The sequence below is a fragment of the Corapipo altera genome, unplaced genomic scaffold (genome assembly GCF_003945725.1).
Source record: "Corapipo altera isolate COAL_440 unplaced genomic scaffold, ASM394572v1 61286, whole genome shotgun sequence".
NCBI lineage: Eukaryota > Metazoa > Chordata > Aves > Passeriformes > Pipridae > Corapipo > Corapipo altera.
The window spans coordinates 7,266,599-7,288,009 of record NW_020884907.1 but is presented as its reverse complement, the minus strand read 5'-3'; the positions used below and the strand labels follow the sequence as shown (position 1 = coordinate 7,288,009).

The 21,411-nt window shown below is 43.6% G+C and overlaps 1 protein-coding gene across 3 annotated transcripts; it reads right to left on the bottom strand.

The window, feature by feature from the left end:
- Positions 1 to 3,799: 3,799 nt before the first annotated feature.
- On the bottom strand, positions 3,800 to 21,399 carry TOPORS (TOP1 binding arginine/serine rich protein). 3 transcript variants are annotated; one of them, XR_003529163.1, is made up of 5 exons: positions 21,092 to 21,399; positions 15,957 to 19,408; positions 10,717 to 10,846; positions 9,833 to 9,972; positions 3,800 to 4,631 (listed from the first exon to the last, which is right to left on the bottom strand). XR_003529163.1 is itself a non-coding variant. In XM_027652453.1 (2 exons), exons 1-2 carry the CDS (start codon positions 21,251 to 21,253, stop codon positions 16,436 to 16,438), a joined length of 3,135 nt encoding a protein of 1,044 aa, XP_027508254.1. In that variant the 5' UTR covers positions 21,254 to 21,399; the 3' UTR covers positions 15,895 to 16,435. The 3 variants fall into 3 exon arrangements, 1 of the variants encoding a protein (XP_027508254.1); XR_003529164.1 differs by lacking the exon at positions 21,092 to 21,399 and adding an exon at positions 19,837 to 19,951; XM_027652453.1 differs by lacking the exons at positions 3,800 to 4,631; positions 9,833 to 9,972; positions 10,717 to 10,846 and having other exon boundaries at positions 15,895 to 19,408.
- Positions 21,400 to 21,411: the final 12 nt, after the last annotated feature.

Below are 21,411 nucleotides of genomic sequence, written 5' to 3'. Positions count from 1 at the left end.
ACTCTGGGCTTTCATACCTTCACAGTCGAAGGGTGGGGAAGTCCAGGCTTGTTGGTCCCTGCTGTGTCTCAGTGTCTGGTACCCTGGCTGGGTCACAGGTCCCTGGGCCCTTTGTTGTGCAAAGGGTCAGCAGTTCACAGCCTGTCACCTGGGGCTTCCACCACCCAGAGCTCAACCTGCAGCTCCACTGAAGCTGCTCACTGAGCCACCTGCACTGAAGGTATTCCTCAACACCAGGTATCAAAACCTGAGCTGAATGGATTGCCTCCATTACCTTCTGTGTTCTCAGGTTCTGCAGCAGATAAAATGTTTGGCTCAGAAAAACTTGATCTATTTTTTGACAACAGAGATGTAGCCTAGAGCAAATTTGAAATGATTCCTAAGACATACCCAAACACCTTCTGCAGTTCTAAATTTTTAATCTCACAAAGGATTAGCCTATTAGGTATTACAAGCAGGCAAACTAGGAATTCTCATTTGTTAAATGCTTTTCTACTGGAAAAAATGCATTAGGATTTTTCTAAAATAACTAAATGCAGTAATTAGAATATTAATAACTAAACAGTAACTGAAAATACAACACTAATTACAGCATGAAAAAGCAAGGTATTCTTATTAATGTCACTTTGAAAAATCAGTCCCACAGAGCCACTTCTTTCCCACTGGATAATTTGATTCAGACTTGTCTCGGGGGTAATCATTCATTAAGAAGATGCTTTACTATGTTGGCATAAAATACCTACTCAAATACGCACTTCACAAACTGAAAAATCTAGGGCCCATAATCAGCTTGGGTAGATTTTTTAGCTCTAGAACAGCTAGTGGAAACATGCCAGCTGATTTACACCATCGTGTTTCTGAATTCCTCCCCCATGTTGTGCTTTCTTGACAGGTATTCAGGCAAGGAGACACCATTATTTCACCTAGTTTAAACTCCATTGTAATAGAAAGTTACAGCACACCTGCAGCACCTGCTCCAGATCCCACCTGTAACATCCTTTTATACATTCTACAATCTTACAGTCCAAAGTAGTTAAAAAATCCAACTGAACAAAGAAACAGGGAATGCTGTAGATAGTGGGAGATGTTATTATTAATGTGCATTATCTGTAAGAAAAGTTACTGGTAAAGAATATAAAGCAGAAGGTGGGAACTGGAGAAAGTGCAAAGCAAAATAAAGCAAAAGAAGCAGAAGACAGGAGAGATCTACTGGCAGCAGATAAGGGGTTTTACACTTACATAGCAGTATTAACAAATGGTGTTAAAGTGCCAGATGACTCATACCAAAACATTTGTCCGTTCAGTCAAAGCAAAATGGTTCAAGTTGATCCTCAACAAATATGAAGCATAAAGAAATACACCAAAGAAAATTTCAGTGGGCTGAAACAGATGATGGACCAATAGGTGCTGCAGTCCTAAGCAGCCAAGTGAAGAGGGCAGCTTTAAGCGTTTCTCAAGACACCCTGAGAACTTGCTGTTGGTGGTGCTCAGTCATTGTGCAAGGACTTGTAGGGAATCCTGTGGCCCTTGTTCAGGCCACAGGCACTGTGGATAGATGAGGAAAATGGCACAACAGCAGTTCACCACCACTGAGTGCCAAAGTCACAGAAAATGCTTCCCAGTGGGGCATGGTTTGAAAAAGCCAAACTTGGTGGAAACTGAATTTTTCTCAAACTGCGGAGAAATTGCTGGAGTCAGTAGAGGGATTGACCTTGAGGTCTGAGAGAGGAGGAGGCAAGCTGGAAAGCATTAGTGGGGGGAATCTCCCATCTGAGCTCTACAGAGATAAGAGTAGCAACATTAGCTCTGGAACCCAGAAGAGTCTCTTCTGCTTCAGCTTCAACTAGAACTGCTTTAAAAGCAAAAGGTACATGTATTTTAGGCCCTGCTGTACCTCTGCAGTAGTGAAACAAGAAACGATGTCGCAGTTGTTTATTCACAGACTGTTTACCTTCTTTAGCCTCCAACAAAGTAACTGCTTCTTGCTTATAACTACAAAAAGGTTTTGCCATCCAGTCATAGAGCAGATGTTATTTTCTCCCCAAGCAACTCTCACAGAACTGATGCTGCGCATTTCACAAGTCAAATCATAGTACACCAGGCTGAAGCTCACATCCATCTAATCACAGGCTTTTAACTGTCTATGCCCATCATAGACTTTTTGCTTTTGGGGACCACTTAGTTTCATTGTCACTTGTACAGAGCAGGCTGATACCAGGCAGATTTATCTGGAGATAACAAGCACACTTGGCCAGGTTCTCAGCTGACATCCATGGAGGTCTATGAATTTACTGTTTGCTGAAAAGCTATATTTTTTCCAGTGACAACCTGCCTTCCTTTCTTCCACTGAAAGAGACATAACAAAGTCTTCCCTCACACCTGTCACACACACGGATGCACAAAGGCATGTGTATTCATGCATTAGAACAGCATTACATGCAGCTAAGATACCAAATAATACCCAAAGCTGACACCTGAGAACTATGATTTATTTTCCTTTGTAACAGTAATACATTTGGAAAATACAAATACTACTTGTTCAGAAAAAAAATAGAGATGTAAGGACCTTCCACTGAAATCTCTTATGAGGAATCATTAACAGTGAATATTTCTGTTGAGGGCTTTTCTCTGCTATCAAAAAAAAATATTTGGTAGCTTCCACTGGGTCTCAGCTTTGCACAGCCAAGAAGTAACCAGTCTGATGCTAAGCTCATTAGTCTTTCCTCAGAGGAACAGGCAATAACTGCTCTGTAATCCTATCCAGCTCCCCCAGCTAAGAGCCAAGAACAGGGCTGGTGGCTGTGTTTATCTTGGACCAGGCTTCGGTTTGTGAGGTTGCAAACATCTGACTTCAGGTAACCTCAAAACTTCAGGAAGAATCGTCAACACACCAGTTTTCCCATTCTGTATCAGGCTTAGGCACAAAATAGGGAAAAAACTCATAGTGCACTGACAGCGTTTCTTGAGGTTTTGACTTTTTTTGAAATCAGATATTTGCAATCTCACATATCTCATCAAACACCAATAGACTCTCTTTGAGAAAACAATGTTCCTCCTTACTGAGACGCAGGACTGCAGACTTTGTGGACTTAAGGAGCTTTTGCACCCAATTCTTAAAATATTTCATTGTACGGAAAAGCTAATGCCCAGTCTGCCCAGTCAAAAACAGTATGACACGCTGGCCAGCTCAGGGAAGATTAAGGAATAGTTTTTCTTGAGATCAGCTCTCCCCCTTCTTACAAACAGAATAGATAGCATTTAGGAGTATGAGGGTCTGCACTTTTAGATATTTAATTTGCATTTGCATAAGAATCATTAGAGACATAAACCCTTAGATACGAAGAGGCAATCTTAATCCAACATGGATTGCTTATATCCTCATGTTCAGTAAAGTAAGTTTTGAAATAACCAGAATAAATAAAAAATTTGGATCAAATTTAGACAGCAGCTTCAGACTGGCATGTGTGTATGTCCCTCAGTTTGTTTTCATGACAATGCATAGAGAAAATGAGAAAAATGCTTGATTTTTAGCTTATTAAAAGGTTTCCTGGTAATTTTCATCTTTGTAAAGTGAATCTTAATAATGGCATTTTCTTTTCAATTATAACAGCTATGCAAGCAGCATGTGAGAAACACAGACATGAAAAACCCACCATCTCCAGGTCTCTGACAGAGTCAAAATGAAGCCATAATTAAAGCATTAAAATCATACAAATGTCAAACACTGGGCTGTAGTAGACAAAAGGCGATGAGAGAAAACAAAATACAGAAAACAATTTTCCAAGAAAACTGAGGCCAATTCAAATTTCAGAAATGGCAACAATTTTATTTAAACAGAGGGGTCTTTATCCAAAACAATCTGCAATGATATCCAGATAAGTTATCCCCTCATTCTTCAACACGACTGACTTACTCTAGTGCCCCTTCGCACCACTGAAGTGATCAAGTTTAAAACTTCTGTTGACAGGAGGAAAAGTGCCATTGAAACATCAGCTTTGGACAGAAGGAGAGCACATTCATTCAGGCTGCTCAGGAAATTATTAAGTAAGGTCCCCTGGGAAAATGTTTTTGCAGGTGCTGGGGTCCATCAGTGCTTTTCAAACATCACCTCGTTTAGGCACAGAAGCAGCAATTCCCAAATGTGAGAAGTCAATCAGGTAAGGCAGAAGGCCAGCTTGGCTGAGCAGGGATCTTCTGTGCTTTGGGTTAATATAATTTCAGAATTATATACATTCTTGTGCAATAACTTAGCTAATTTGTCTGTCAGGAGAGGCTCAGAGAGCTGCAATTGTTCTGTCTGGAGAAGGCGAGGGGGGTGTGTATGAAGGGAGGATTATACATGTACACATGGGTATATAAACCACACAGGGGTAACAAAGACAGAGGAAGAAGGGTATCCAGTGAGCAGAGAAGAGGCAAAGAACGCAAATTGAATCAAAATAAATACCACTTAAACATTTAAAAAACCCTCACTTTTGTGGTGAGGGTGGTCAAGCAGCTGAGCTCCGAGAGATTCTGAAGACTTCATTCCTGAGGTCATGGTCCTGGGCAACCTGCTCCAATAGACTGTGCTTTGATGGATCATTTAGACGATCTCAGAGGTGCCCACAAATCACAGCAATTCTGTAATTCTGTAAATGAACAACCTTAGTTAAAAATAACAGAGATTAGAAAAAGAAACCCAAAAACACAGAAGGGAAATACATTCAAAGATTAAATTTAATTTAATGTAAAAAATTATAATCTAAACATTTAGATTGCTATTTTGCCCTGTCATGTCTATCTATTTGGTGGTGCTGGTTGTAGGAAGAAAGTATGGAGTGGGGAAAAGACTAATAGAGAAAACTAATAGGGAAGAAGGAAACAGGAGATTTCATGGGAGCTCTGAACACTGCTTGGACACAATGCACAGCCACAGAGCTCTGTGAATATCTGTGTCTTTGTATAAGGACGTCAAGACAGAGAAACCCAAGGACATGGATGGGAAGTCCTCTGCATATGGTAAAGGAAAGGATAGCCCCTCTGAAAGCATTTGTCTGGAACAAGAGGTAACTATGGTCCAAGATGAGGAGGGATCCAGGCTGACCAAGGTCATAGATCTGAATGACAAGTGGCCCATGCTGCTGATGGTGATGGTTTGGGAGACGAAGGTGGGTTTGAACAGTATGGCTTTAGAAGAGTTTGATCCTGACAGTGCTGAGTGATGCCAAAATGCACAAGGGATGGCAGTAGAGTTAGGTGATACAGAGCGTCCGATAAATGGTGACAGACCTTAAAAAGGGCCACAGATGTATCAGCGTCTGTAAGAGTAGTGAGAACTCAAATCAAAATTACATCTCTGCTCCGAGAGTACTCCAGGATATAAAACAGAAGGGAAAGAAAAGTGACAGGTTTCTGTGGAAAATCAGACAGAAGAGGAATACTTAATGAAAAATATACTAATTTTTAAAAATGGTTAGGCATTTTTATTTCTTGGAACAGACACCAGGTTTTCTTTCTCTAATGGGGTGAATATTTGGCAGGCTGCACTATCTTAACTTGCATAAGAGCAGTAATTATCAATTTAATAATTTAAGTAAGTAAGTGAAATCTTCACATTCGTAGTTTGCTGGCTTTCAAGCACTAAGTTTCTAATCAATATTTATTTCCTCAGTATTCCCAACTGGAATAACCTATGACAATTTACAGTCCTTCCAAGTAACCAAAAACTAAAGAGAAAATACTATTGTAACAATTTTAAACTACCATGTAGCTTATTACCCTCTTTCAGAATTAATTTGCTATACTTTAATTATACTCCTCTACTACAATGTGCTCATAAGTATTTCGCACAAAGGCTAAACAAAACAACATCCTAAACTTGTGCCATTTATTGTGACAGTCTGACAACTTGTTGTGACAGGCGTAACAGATAGGGCAGCAAAAACTGAGAAGCAAAGGCTGGCTGACTGACTTTTGTTTCAGCAGATGACACTCTTGCTTGTTTACATTTTTAAGAGTGATCAGAACCAGAAAGACTATTTTCAAAGTAATTCAAGTTTCAGAAAAGCTGCGATGTAAACAGAGATGCAGTCTTAGGGGAGGAAGCAAAGCCATAGCTTTATAATCTCATGGAAAACCTTAGGGGAGACATGAACTTAATTCCTTGCATGCAAGAAATTTGGGATGAGAGTTTCTTCCTGACTCAGTCCAGGCTGACTGGCAGCTTGAGTCAGGGCTGGACTGGAGATGGTGCTACCAAGTCCCTGTTAAAAATCAGTCTCCCAGCCTCTTCTCCTGAATGCAGGCTGTCACAGCTTGGCAAAGAAATCAGATCACCTTTCTCCTTTCCTGGGCTGTGAGATGTGGATTTGGAAGTCATAGAATCATAGAATATCCTGAGTTGGAAGAGACCTATAAGTATCATTGAGTACAGCTCCTGGGCCTGCACAAGACAACCCCAAGAATCACAGCATGTGTTTGAGAGCATTGTCCAGATACTTCCCATGGAGGCTTAGATAGACCAGGAAAAAAACAGTTTTAGTATTAGATACATACCCTTTTGGCAAAAGAAGAGGTACTTTCTGCATCGCTGCACAGCTCAAGAGTTCAGACAGATGAAGGCCTTGCAAAAAGTCACTATTTTGCTCAAATATGTGGAAAACCCAAACTTAAAACTTCTTACTGGTAAACAGAATTGCCAGCCCTGGCTGGCTCTGTTCATGACTTCAGCACAATCAAAAGACAAATCATTCACCAGTCACTAGTTCATGACCATGAAGACCTGAGTAAAAAATCAAAATATTCCTAAAAAGGGTTGGAAATGTGCACACCAGTACATTCCAAAGCATACAAAGTGTATTTGAAAGCCATCTACAATATCCCAAACAACTAGTTCACCAGAATTCACTAGTCACATACCCAGACTGCACAAATAATAACCACAGACTGGAAGCAAGAAGATCCAAACTGTACTGGAGATAAAATTCTCAGATCTGTTTCTTGCTTTCCTGAAAGAAAAGCAGCCAAACAGATTTAAGATTAATACTGCTGGTAATAAAAAGCAGCTCTTATAAATCCAGAATGTGCAATATGTAATACCTCTTAAAATGATATTGTCCAGTAAGCACTGTATTTATACATTGTGACAATAATCAGATGGAAACCTGATGAAGTTAATCATGCAGAGGCTGTACTGGAACCAAGAAACATGAGAAAGCTTAAGAGGAGGAGATGGAGATAAAAACTACATATAAAGGTAATCAAGTCCCTATGTCTGTGTCCATCCAGCAGAAGGAGGTGTGAGGACAGAGGATACATTTTTATCTTGTGCTGTGCAAACATCACATAAGATATAAAAAGAGAAGAAAATTACTTACAAAAATGCTATGAAATTCCACACAATTCAAATTAAAAGGCTTTTCAATTATCCACCATTGTGAAGACATTTGCTTCCCTGGCCATTTTAGTCAAGGGCTGCACAGAATGACAACCTGAAAGCATGGCAGGGCTGACACAAAACCTTCTCATGACAATATTCTAGCTTCTCCTGTTAGACCAGTGTTTAGCAGCACTGACAATATAGTACTTCAGGAGCTGGAACTCAAGCAGGACACAGCCAGACTCAAGGCAGGTAGCACAAAACTCAGGTAACTGGAAGCTCAACCAGTTTGCATCTCCATGAAATACCGGCAATCGTCAAGAGCTGGCTGCTTGGCAGAGGAGCCTTGGGCATAAGGACAAACCAGAGGGGCTGAGCTGATGCACAGCTCCCAAGCGCTGGGGAGGCCCCCAGCACAGCCCCTGACACCTCCGCCAGCAGCAGCACAACCCCAGACTACAGGGCTGCAGTGTGTGAAGATAGAGGAGACACAGGGAGAGGCCTGGAATGCAATGCCCTCAGGGCTCTGACATTACCTTCACACAGTTCATGCTCTGTCCATGTTGCCCTATCTATCAAATATCAGAGAAGTTTAGGGTACATGCAGAAAAATAAACAGAAAGGTGCTAAAAGGAGAAAAGGTTAAATAAATATGAGAAGAGAGAGCAGAGGGAAAATGTCAGCTCTGTAGCTCTTAAGCATTTGTAGAGATGCTGTTAATCATTGATAAAATTTATTATTTATGAGCTTCTTTATGATGTCTCAACAGGGAAGAAGATGCTCCATGCAAGGCCTCCACTGTCCCTTCAGGAACACCTTGATTAAGTGTAAACAAATGCATCTACATAACTGCATGTGGGTTTTAGCTGCAAAATACTACTGAAAACAAACAGCCCAGGCAGGGTGATGTATCTTACAACAGTTATTCACCTATTTGATTTCATAATGCTGGTTTGGGATGCTCTTGTGCTGCAGATGCCCAGGATACCATAAATTTTCCTCATTCTTGCATTACTCTCAGCTAACCAATTCTATTTTAGCATCTGTGGAGATGGGGTGACCACTTCTGGGAACCATCAGAGATTAGACTATGAACTGGTTTTTTATGTTTTTAAGATCACCACTTAAGTACTCTATGTACACAGAACATGCAGAAGAGCCTACGATCTCCTGGCAAGAAGTTGAGCTTTGCTGCTGGTCTCTATTCTTTATCTCAAACTCTGGGATGCCAAAAGATGGCTGTAACAACTAAATTCTTCTAATGAAGAAGCCCAGATCTTCCATGATATGTATATAACTTCCACTCAGCTAAAAGTCTAGACATCCACATCCATCTAGAATCACACTAAACAGCACAATATTCTAGTGACAAACATTCAATAGGGGAAATAGGCCAAGGCAGTCAGTTAAACACAAGGTCATCAGTCATCCTAAATCCACTTAAATTTATAAAACTTTTAGCTCCCTAGGACACCTTTTTTAGGAAGGAGAGGTATGTAAATTCATCTCATTGTCCCATGCTGTGCATAAGGAAAGAAATATTCCTTCCCACCATTAAGGAAACTTCTCTGTTCAATCATTCAGAAGCCACTCAGTCAGTCACTCTCACACCTTGAGCTGGGACCCAGGCCCCCCCCAGCTACACCCCCCGTACTCACACAGCCAGACCAGCTTCCTTAACAGCTTGACCTCAGGTTTCCCATAGCAGAGTCACAGGCGACTAGATCCTTAAAATAATTTAATCATGGTACAATAACTAAGTAACAAAATAACACCTTGAGCTGGTGCCTCTCAGAAGGGACTCTGAACAAAAGAAACCCTGGGCTTTTATACCCTCACAGTCTAACGATGGGAAAGTCTAGGGGTCCTTGGCTCCTGCTGTGTCTCTGAGTGTCTGGTCCCTTGGTCCCTATGCCCTTTTTTAAGCAAAGGGTCAGCAGTTAACCACCTCTTGCTTGGAGCTTGAGCTGGGGCTCCTGCCCCCAAGAGCTCAACCTGCAGGTTGCACACCAAGCCACTTGCACCAAATGTATTCCTCAACACTACTTCTACACCCTCCTATATACTCACACCTCACCCATATTCCCCCCAGACAACATATATGTTCTTTTAATTTAGAAATCCAGCAGCCTGATGACATGGGGTGAGGAGAAAGCACGCCCAGAAAGTGTGCTAAAGATGTCAGGGCTCTAGCTCAGCATAATTAGTCAGAACAACTGATTTGCTATTACACAATAGTTCTACATGGGCAAAGGCTAAAGTTCATTTTTTCAATTACATTATTATTGCTGGAGGAAATATATGTGGAAGTGGTACTGATAATGATAATCTAATTGGTGACAATTAGATTGGTGACAATTCTTTATAAGAAACCATCTCTCTGGTAGTGGTGGTTACAACACAGGTACTATGCTGCATACTATTTTCAACATGTCTGCTCAGTGCTGTGTAGGAGATGGCATCATTATTCACCTGTTTCACTATAGGACATGGTAAGGGTATTTTGTAACATCGATTTGTTCTTTGGTAATCTTTGCTGTGGTGCCGGCTGTTTTCCTTTGAATTGTACACCAGTATTGTTTTCCACCACTGCTCTGTAGCAATCAATAAGCCTGTGCAAAAAGAGAGCAATAATGCAATTAATTTCTGACTATAGCATACATTTTGGCATGTTAAATAAAGGATTATTCATATTCCCGAGATAATCACTCCAACTTAGTTTAGCCAACCAAAAGGTATCATAAAACACAGCCCTGCAAATCTGACAGTAAATACCAAAGCTCACATTATAACACTAGAAAATATGGAACGAAAATAAAAAAAAATGGTGGTCTTTAATCATAATTCAGAGTACTGGAATTGTTGCATTAGTTTTAAAGTGAGTAATGGCACCTAGTGTGTAACGATCACCCTGTAATAAATCTCTCACACTCTGAAATTGAGATGCCTGCACAAAAGACTGTGATATTAAACAATATGAGGTTTTGCTTTGTTGCTGAACTCTTTATCTTCATAGCTTTATTTTCCCCTTTATTTTGTTCTTAGCCTGGAAGGGACAATTTAATCTAATTGTTTTACTATGACCCACTTCATAGCAAAAGTCAAAGAGCCTTACTGAGTTATTTCTGCATCAACTTGCCATGAAAAATGAACCACAGAAATTTCCTTTGTTGTACTTGAAAAAAATAAACAATACAATGGGATTGATGAAATCTATTTCCACTCATTAATGCCTCAGCCTAAAATTACTGGTTTCTTCTGTATTGATCCTTATTGTGTGATCTGGAGAACAGCTGGTCCCCATGAAAAAACATCTACGATTATAGGTAAAGCAGTAGAGGTTGCCTGTAGAGTACCTGAAGACAGCTTGATCACGAGCTTGTGATGATCCACTGTATTTAATTATCTGTGTGATTCCTGCTGAGTTTTCACCTGTGACAACTGAAGCAGGAGTGCTGGAAATTACCCATCACAAAGAAACATCACCTGAGAAAAAGAAGGAGCAAAAAAAGATTAACAGTTCAATACAAGCTTCATAATGACCACACATTTTGAGATCCAGTAGGCTGCTGCCTGGTCTGTGCAGGAAAATGACAAATGAATGCTGTTTAACATTCTGCTTGAACAGGTTTTCCATTCAGAAAACTATTTGCAATATAATAATGAGAAATGCAGAGCTGTGAAGCATTTTATAAGGCCAATTACCTTTCTAGGGTATATCATTTGATACATGCTTTGTTTATCCAGAGTAAATTCAGTGGTTGAAAAGATTAATGGAATATATTTTATGTTACTTCTACATGCTTTCAGAGAGGAAGTGACTTGTTTTTTTCTTATTGACTCATGCACAAGAGCTTGCAATACACCAGTAACAGTAAAATGACTTTTCTAAATTTAGCAGTTCATAAATCTTGCATGGCACCAGTCCATTCAGTGGTATGTTGTTTTGAGTTCTCTTCCTTTCTTTCATGTCTTTCTCATATATCCGAAAAAGAAACAGAAGTGCATGCAGGAGGTGCACAATATTTGCCTTTGCTTTTCTGCTCTCCTCTGGTACAACAGGCATCTGTCAGCTTACTCCTGCTCTCTCCCCTTCTCTCTCCCTCTCTCTCCAAAAACATATAATGCATGCACGTGTGTACACATATACACACACGCATACCTTTATTTTTTTTCCTCTTCAGCTAATGGAGAAGAAATTACTACGACTTCGAGGCACAAATCCCTGTGGTTTGAATGAGCCATGTGATCTGGTTCATGTAGGTGGCTGAGAATAAAACTGTTACCACCCCAGATATGCTTTACCAGGTGAACGATCCTAAAAAAAGTTATTTCATAGTTCTGCACCTCTTTGCCCCTATGCACTTCATTTTCATCTCAATGCCTTGACAGTAGCTTGTCACCTAGTTGTGGCTTGTTCTGTGCATAACACACCGGATGCCTGACCTCTAAGGGCTACAGGTGTTCCAAAATAAAATGGTAATATTGCCACACACACTGCTTCACGTTATTCATCAGGACTGAAGAGTAACTTGGATGTGCACTGGGTCACTTCACATCTTGTGCAAAAAAGTCTTTAGAACTAAGCATTCCCGAGCATCTCACAGAGGACGTTTGTCCTCTACTTTCTGACAACCCTTGCTAATTCAGGTTTCCTTCAGTTAATTTAGTTGCCCTTTTGGAGACCACTGAAAATGTAGATGAGCAGGTTGCCTAGCTAAGCTTGGGTCATTTTCAGGTCTTCTGTCATGCCACAGTAAAGGCTGTGAAACCTACCGAATTGCAGTCTTAGCCTGCGGGGAAGTGACACTTCAAATGCCTAAAAACCGAGGCACCGACCATCTCTGACACTGCTGATGACTGATCTACCAACTAATGTTCAACAGATACGAACACCAGCAGAAGCAGCATTTTCTGCAGCCAGACTTTGGATTCCAGTCCAGTTTGGAGACAGGAATATACACTGCCTCATGCTTCTTCCTCATAGAATTTCACTACAATGAGATGAACTTTAAGAACTCAATTTGAAGCACAGCAAGCAGATGCTAAAGGAGGAGAGCCCTGTGCAGTGCACCCTGGGTTATTATCTATTCCTTATAGGATGAATCTCAAATAAGGTTCCATCTCCACGTGCTGTACATGCATGCAGAGCAGGAGATATCCCTGGTGGGTTTACATGCTCTCATATCTCTCCTGAAATTTCATGATACCCTAGGGTTGGCAGATAAGATACCTTCTCAAAAGGCACCTGGAAACTAGGCAGAATATCCACAGAAAGTCAAACAGCCCCAGACAAGGTTATGTGGGTCATTAAATCCAGTACCATTGCTGACAGAAGTCTTCTGGTCTAAGACTACAAAATTATGCCAGGTGAACTCTGGAAGAGGTTTGATACATCTCACTCCTACCCGGAGCTGATCAGTGCATCTCAGTCCTCATCCTGGTTTTGGCTAGGATAGAGGTAATTTTTTTCTTAGTAGCAGTACAGTGCTGTGTTTTTGATCCAGTAGGATAATAATGTTGATGACACACTGATGTTTTGGCTGTTGCTAAGCAGTGGTTACCCTGAGTCAAGGACCGCCCAGTGTCTCATGTTCTGCTAGTAAGTGCACAAAAAGATGGATGGGAGCATATCTGGGGCAGGTGACCCAAATGGACCAAAGGGATATCCCACACAATAGAATGTTATGCCTAGTATATAAACTGGGGGAGTTACCCAGGAGAGGGTCTTTCTGGGTATGGCATTGGCCAGAAGCAGGTGAGAAATTTTACTGTGCATCACTTGTTTCTCTTGAGTTCTCTCTCTCTCTCTCCTTTTTATTACTATTACATTTTATTTTGTTTCAATTATTAAACTGTTCTTAACTGAACAAAAAATGTTCGCTTTTTTTTTAAAACTGGATTCTCCTTCCCAATCCACCAGGGAAGGGGTAAGTGAGCGAGCAGCTGCCTGGTACTTAGTTGCCACAGCTGGGGTTAAACCAAAACAGTTCTCTTCAGCAGAAGTAAATTGCTTAATAGCAGCTGACACTGTGAGTTGACCTGCTTACTCCCACTTTGCAGGTAGGTGCAGCAGGAGTGATGAGCTGGTTTACATAAAGCAGCACTGGAAAGCAATGGCTGCTTGTGGTAGACTCATTTTCCTCAATTGTGTTCACTGCCCTATACAAAGAAAATAACCCTTCACATTTTAATGACAATTTCCTAGCAATGTGTGTCACGAAAAACAAACAGACGAAGTTTCCCCACAGTGTAAATGTCTCCTTGAAGTATTGATAATGCTCTTGACAGCTTGCTCTTTTCCAGTGTTTGCAGGAGATCCCATGCAGCATGCAGTTCCTGAGCCCTCAAGACCAGACTCCCAGGGGACTCCCAGGTGGCATAACATTTGCTCTCTCAAAACCCACTGTATCACTCTGCTCTTCTTTTTCCTCATTGCACTGACATTTTTAAGCAGAACCATTTCATAAGCACTGTGGCCATGACCATGCCATCTCCCACCAGACCTCTTCCATTCCCAACCAGCATAACGAGGAAGGCATCTTTCCTAGTTGTCTCCCAGACCACTCATGACAAGAAGTTCCCTCCCACAAACTTCAGGAGTCTTTCAGACCAGCACAGCGTAGAGGGTAGCATTTTCAGCTGGTCTCTAGGAAATTGAAATCTGCCATAAGGACAAGGGCTGCCAATCCAGAGATTTCCCCTAATTGCCTGTAAAGTCCTCAGCGCTGGCACACTGGCTGGGCAACTGGAAGAAGACACCCACTACAACATCTGCTTTGTTTTCCACCCCCTCATCCTCACCCAGAGGCTCCCAACCACATCATCACCGACTGCGAGGGCTGTACATCTAACCTCTCCCTTGTACCTAATGTGACATGTTCACCTGCCTGCCTGCTGGGGACACCCCAGCCTCTCTGGACCCCTTCCCTCCCCAGTAGAAGCTGGGGAGGCTGTTGGGACTGAGCAGAACAAAGGGAGCCTTCACACTCCCTCCAGACCAGATAACAGTGATGCCATCACTATGGTTCCCACCATGTGGCCCCAGGGCCTGCCAGTGACCCAGCTCCTTCATACATTTGTGCTCCCCAAAATCTTCTAATCCCAAGGCAGAGATCAGTCTGACTCCTGCAGCCCAGGGATGTTCTCAGGGGCAAGAGTGGAGGGGACTGACTGCCATCACTCTTGACTCTCTCTCAGGCTCGGCCAACCTCTGCTGACTGGTCAGGCAGCAGCAGCCCTTCACCACAGCCTGGGTACTCTGGGCTGACGAAGACCACAGTGAGGGAGGCTGTCCCCTTCAGCCCATGCAGGATCACAGTGGAGCAGAACCGCACCTGCTCCCTGTGGAGAAGCCCCACACTGGAGCAGGTGGACATGCCCTGAAGGAAGCTACAGCCCAAGGAGATTGCACACAGGAGCAGCCGCCTGGCAGGAGCTGCAGCCTGTGCTTAGGAGCCCACATAGGAGCAGGTTTTCTGGCAGCTGCAGCAGTCTGTTCCTGAAGAACTACACCCCTGTAGAAAGGGCCCATGTTAGAGCAGAGGAACAGTGTAAAGAGTTATGAGAAGTAAGACAGTGTTATGGACTGACCACAACACTGTAACCCATCCTTCTGCACAGATGGAAAGTAGGAGGTAGAAGAGCCTAGAATGAAAGAGTGAAGATGAGAAGAAGAGAGGGGGAATTGGGTTTAGTTTTGTCTTTGTTTCTTGTCCACCTACTCAATTTTCCATTGGCAGTAGAAGACACTAATTGCCCCCGAGGCTATCTGGCCAGTGAGAGTAATCTCCCTGTCCTTATCTCAAACCAGCCTTCTCATCTTATTTTGTCCCCAGTCTTGTGGAGAGAGGAAAGCAATGGAGAAGCTTGGAGAGTATATGGCAGGCAACCAGCCAAGGTCAAACCCACCAAACTCATGAAGGCAGTAATACAGGAGAGAGAGAAGGCATCTTTCTCATCCAGCCCTAAGAGCTACTGCTGTGTGCACAGATATGGGACAAAGCCAGAGAAGAAGACTCTGCCTGGAGCCCTGTGCCTTGCACATAAATGCAGCAGGACATCTAGGGTGTGCTGAGGTGGATGAGTATTGGCTATTGCAAGGAGGTTGAGAGCAGCTGCTCTCTTGCCAAGGCTACAGACAAGGCAGATGTCTTCAAGCATGCAGCGGTAGGGCATAGAGAAGAGGAAAAACAGCCTCCTTGAGAGCAGCATAGCTGCAGGACACAAGGCTGCAACAAGAAGAATAAAAAAATAAACCTGAAAAAAAAAAAATATTTCCCAAGGGAACACTCAAATGTTAGAAGGGGTAGCACAGAGGGGCCATCCAGTTTTGGGAGAACTTAAAACTGAAAAAATCCCAAGCAATCTGATCAAAGTTCCTGCTTTCAGTGAAGGAAGAGATCAGAAAATCTCTAAAGCCCCTTCCAACCTGCAGTACTCCTGACTGCACAAACATCCAATGGTCTGTATAGGTAAGACACCCAAAACCAAAAGAAAAATGCTCTGTTCGCAAAACACATAGTACATATTAAATGTGTTTAAAAAAAAAAGAAAAGAAGTCTTATTGCTTTATTCAGATTTTGACATAGCTTACCTTGAAATTACTAGAAGTCCTCTGAGGATCTCTGTAGAAATCACTGACTACTTTTCAGCAGAGATCAGCTTAAACCAAAGAGATTGAAATGATGCTGGAATTCAGACTGGATAATTTCTTATGAACCAAACATTTTTTCCCTTGTCTAAGAAGGGCAATCCCCATAAAATTACTTTTCTGGCTTTTGGTTTGGGCTCCTTTTCTGTCATTTGGTTTAAGCAAAACTTTGAAATACTGTGGATGGCTTTATCAAATTACAATTTCTAAACAGTCTTCCAAAAAAAAAAAAACTTTTAAAGTTACATACTAGCAATTCTCTATCTTCTTCGACTCAAAAGTGCATACACATTCAAAGGTTTTACACATTTCCCAGACATCTTTTAACAGAGAGAAATCGTACCAGATATTTTAGTTCTTAAGGGGAAAAAAAAAAAGGCAGTTAAATTCACAATTTCAAGAAATGTTTTGTGGAAAGTGTGCTACATTTTTTCTTCTGGGAAACCAAACCAAGAGGATTTGTTGACAAGTCTCTTTGGTAGTCTTAGAATCAGTGGTTGTCTCTCTGGATGCTCTGGGAAGGAAATCCTGGGGGAAGATAGTTGACTGGAAGGCGCTGCTGGTGCTTCCTGAACATAGCTGGTTACAGTTTCTGTGTGAGAGGTGTTACTGCTGGTATCTGCTGTGATAACACTCTGATCACCTGCTGTTCCTTGAAGTTTGACATCAGCCTTTCTAATGTCACCATCTAAGTCTTCCCTTGTGGTAGGGATACTGCACTTTTTGTCTGCTTCTCCAGTTTCCTCACATCCTGTCCTCAGAAAAGAAGATGGAGACTCATTTTCCCCCTCGTTTTTCAGAGTTGTGCCTGTCCAAGTAATACTGCTGTCCCATTCAGTACTTTCTGGCTCCTTGCTACTGTCACTATCAATTGTAATCACCACTGGAGAAGAATGTGCTGAGTTACTGATGTGATGTTTCCTGTGTTTCTTCTTGTGCTTTTTCTTTTTTTTTTTAAGATGCCTCGTTGTGTCCGTTGCTTTTCCCTCGAAGACTATCTCCACACTTGGACTCCTCAACTTCTTCTTCCTTTTTTTACGCTTTGTCTCATTACTTGCTCGATTGTCTGACGGGCTATCTTCATTTTTGCAGCAGTCACTGAATTTTGAGGAAGTTTTCTTGGGGTCATTTTCTCTTTCTAGACTTATGCTCTCCATGAATGCATTCTCCAGGTGGCGAGTTTTGTACTTCCTTTTTCCACCAGGCTTTTCGCTTTTCATTCTGTCAGTTCCTCCAGAAGGAGTCCTTGACCTGTTGCTCGACCGACTCCTTGACCTGCATCTTTCATAACAGTAATAGTGTCTCTCATGGAGTCCCCTCTGGCTATGCAGGTCTGTCCTTTCAATAAATGACCGTATCCTGTATTCTGGACTAGCAGATTGCCTCGAATAAAAAGTATTAGATCGTGTCCTCCTCCTACTGGAGGATTCATAGCTATCCCCAAACACCTTTCTACTACAGAAAGCAGAACCCCATTGATGTCTACTTTGATAACTGTCTCTTACATAATACCGATCACTGTCTCTACTTCTTGATCTCCTTTTACTGTAGCCTTTGCTACATGATCGTGGTCTGCTTAATTCTCTGGATGGAGTGCTCTCACCACTCAGAGAGCCTCTCTGGCTTTTCAGAGAGGCTCTGCTGTCACGAGCCCTCGACCTTCTACTGCTTCTTTTGCTTCTGTGTTTGCTGCTATCTCTGCTTCTTGATCGTCTCCTTTTAAGCTGGCTTTTGCTATGGTGCTCCCTCCTAGACCGATGGCCATGACTGCCTCGACTGCTCCGTGAACAGGACTGTGGGCTTCTAGACTTTCCCTTCCTGTGATTCCAAGGGGAACACACTGTGTCACTCCCTGGAGAGGGGCTCCAGTTCAAGTCCCGTGGAGGCAGATCTTTTCCCTCACATTTTTTCTTCTCATCTTCTTTTGACTCTGTCTTCTCAACTGTAGGAGATAAACAGCTTCTACAACTACCTGCATCTTCCTTATACGTTGGGGAACATGGTGAGAAGCTCCTGCTTCGTTCACTGTCACTCCAGCTGTGACACTGGACTAGACGCTGTTTCTTGACATCCTCCCTTTTCTCTTCTCTGATGGATTCCTCAGAGTCTGAGGACAGTTCAACCACTTCTGGTGTCCTCTCAGCTAATGGCTTTACATACCCAACAATGACACAATTGTCTGAGGAAGAGCCACTGTCATTTGAGTCAACATTAGCCTGTAACTGAGTCTGCAGTTTGGTTCTTTGACTCCCTGTAGCAGAGTCCTCATCAGAACTTTCATATGATTCCAGAGGAGAAGCTATGGTTGCACGAACCTCTTCTGAAACGGAATAGGAAGGCCCTGGAGTTTCATCATCCCAGGGGGCCTGACCAAGACCAGGCACAGACGAACTGTTATCTGGCCCTTGAGAATATGCCACATCTGGAGATATTGTAATAATTGATGAGTCTGAATGGCTTCCTTCCTCATATGATGGTGCAGGACAATCATAATTGGCATGTTGATCGTATGCTTCTAAGTTAAAAGGACAACGAGCAAAACTGATGAATTCATGCAGGAAGTGTTCTGTCCGATTCAGCAAAAATGGCTTTAAATCATCAGCAAAGGCCTGACTTTCAAGATCATACCTAGTCACGTTACTCATGATTATGTGCTGTACAATATTAACCAAAGATCCATGGGCACCAAACAGGACTGTAAGTTCTCGCTTCAACCAAGGAACCAACCGGTGGAGGCAGGCAGGGTTGCGGCGGAAAAACTCTGCAGAGATGTCTCGATAGCGGCCGCCATCCTGAATGCCGCGGATACGCACACCAGTACGGTAGAGGGCTCTGCGGAAGTTGATCATGTCCTCCTCCTGAATCTGCCGCAGAGATCTGCCCTCTGCGCTAGCCTGCCTCCTTGAGGCCAGCCTCCTCATCATCTGATGAATCTCTCGGTGTCTGTGACGCACCGGCTCGCTTGACAACCCTTCAAACAACATCCCGTTATCTGGAGGGGACAGCATCCTTCGGGAAGGGGAACTGCGATTGCGGCGTTCCCTTGTTAAGGTAGTACGGTAACGAAACCTCCGGCCATCAGGGCTGGCAAAAGAGCTGTTTTCTAAAGGGCTGAGTACATACTCCTTAAAGTCATCTTCAGCACGAATTGTATGGAAAATGGAAAAAAATGGTTGCTTGCAGAGGGGGCATTCTGCTTTGTTTTTTGACCACTCCTGGACACAGCGGAAGCAGAATCTGTGCAAGCAGCGATCTAGATATGCAACATTGTCAAATCTATCCAGGCAGATGGGGCATTTGGAGTCAGGAGATGCATCTGTTGGCAGCTTGCTGGTGCTGGCTTTTGGTGCAAAGTTGCTGTCTTCTGCAAACTCTTTATCTACTGAAGTCATGTTCTAGAAAAGACAGAGATAAAAGATGATTGATATGACTGAGAAGCAAAAATCTTACTGTCTAGATGTGGAAACCCATAGTAATCACTTTTAAGGTTGCAAAACCCAGAAGTAGCTATAAGGAAATGCTGAACAAAGAGGCAGCATGACCTAACTACTTAGTCAGGCTTCTCTTCACAGTGAGATCTAGCTCTTCAGTGCCGCAAGTTTTAAAGAGCACTTGAATCATGAAGTAACAGGCAGGACTGTCTTCTTCCCCATTCTTAAATAACTGCTTCAATGTGGTCAGTAAGTTTATGATTTACATGGTATCCTCCAAAACACAGCTCTAAAAGACTAGCATTCATGTATGACAAATATGAGAACAGTTAGTTCTGTACTTTAAGAGAAACCAGTCAAAACAAGTAATTGCACTCGAGCTATATTATCACCTTCCAAGTTCTGCTGGACCTATCCTGTTTCTGAACGCCCTGTCCCTCTTTTGTTGGGTACTCATGCTGGACTACACACAGCTTGTTGGATTAGACAGCCTCCAGGGATGTGTTCCTGCCAGGATAAGTATTTGTCTTTAAGACTGAAGCAGAAACAACCAGGTGTCATTCTTACACCCATCCTCAGGTACACACTGCCTTTGTATCTAATCAGGTTGTCATGCTGGTTTTGGCTGGGGTAATCAACTTCCTTCACAGTGACTAGTGCAGGGCTGTGTTCTGAATTTGTGCTGAATATAGGGTTAATAATATCGAGATGTTTTATTACAGCTGAGCAGTGCTTATAGAGAGCCAAAGCTTTCTCTGCTTTTTGTACTACCACACTGGTTAGGAAGCTGGGGATGCATGGAACACTGGGAGGAGACACAGTCAGGACAGGTGATCCAAACTGATCAAAGGGATATTCCAGACCACATGACATCATGCTCAGTATGTAAAGCAGAGGGAAGAAAGAGGAAGGAGAGGGATATTCAGAGTGTTCACCTTCCCAAGTCATTGTTATGCATGACGGGGCCCTGGTCTCCTGAAGGTGGCTGAACATCTGCCCACCCATTGGATGAAGTGAACAAAATCTCCTTGGTTTGTTTTGTTTGTGTGCACAACTTTTGCTTTCCCTATTAAACTATCTTTACCCACGAGTCTTCTGGCTTTTTCCTCTCCAATTCTCTCCCCCATCCCACTGGTGGAGAAGTGAGTGAGTAGCTGCGTGGGGCTTGGCTGCTGGCTGAGGCTAAAGGTTAAACCACTACAGATGTCAAACGTGGGTAAAAAAAAAAATCTATCCACTCAAAAATTATTTTAGGCATTGGCGTTATTCTAAGGCATTATAATTCAGCGGGAATAAGTCGCCACGCTACTTCCAAAGTGATAAGCCCGCATTTAGCAGCAAGTCCGGAAGCAGGTGTTCCCCGCCGGCAGGACACCAGGCCCCAAGCGCGCCGTGCAGGCCAGAGGGACACACGCCCGGACACGCGGGGGCCGGGGGAGCACCAGCGCAGGGACACGGGCGCGGCCGCTACCCCGGGAGCGCCCACGGGGCGTCACAAAGAGGCCCGCGTCCCGCGGGGTTTCACGGCCTGGGGGCTCCGCCCGGGCCGCTGCGGGACCACTCCCCGCCCGCTCCCTCCCCTGGGGACGCCCCCGGCCCGCTACCCGGAGGGCCCGGCGCCCCCGCCCGCCCCAGGCCCGCACTCACCGCCGCCGGTCCCTCGCTCCCTGCGCGGGCCAGTGCCGCGGCCGCCTTCAGCCTGTGGCGGGTCCGGCAGCGCCCGGCGCCAGGAGGCTCTCGCCGCTCCTCCCCCGGCGGGCGGCGGCGGCGGCGGGCGGCCTCCGCCAGGCGCCGGGACGGGTCCGCCATGAGCGGCGTTGCCACGGGAACTGCTCCTCCCGAGCCGCGGAGCAGCGCCGAGCCCTGCCGGGACAGAGGCGCCGCCGCCGCCCCGTCATATCCGCGCCTGGAGATGACGTATTCCGGGGCGGAGCCTCCGCTGAGCGCGGGCCGGGGCGGGGCAGTGA

What these genes read in the sequence shown, in the direction of transcription:
- TOPORS (XM_027652453.1), bottom strand. Translation starts at nt 21,253, where the DNA reads ATGGCGGACCCGTCCCGGCGCCTGGCGGAGGCCGCCCGCCGCCGCCGC. An exon ending in GGAGCGAGGGACCGGCGGCG is followed by an intron (nt 19,409 to 21,091) that starts GTGAGTGCGGGC and finishes TGTCTTTTCTAG; the next exon opens with AACATGACTTCAGTAGATAA.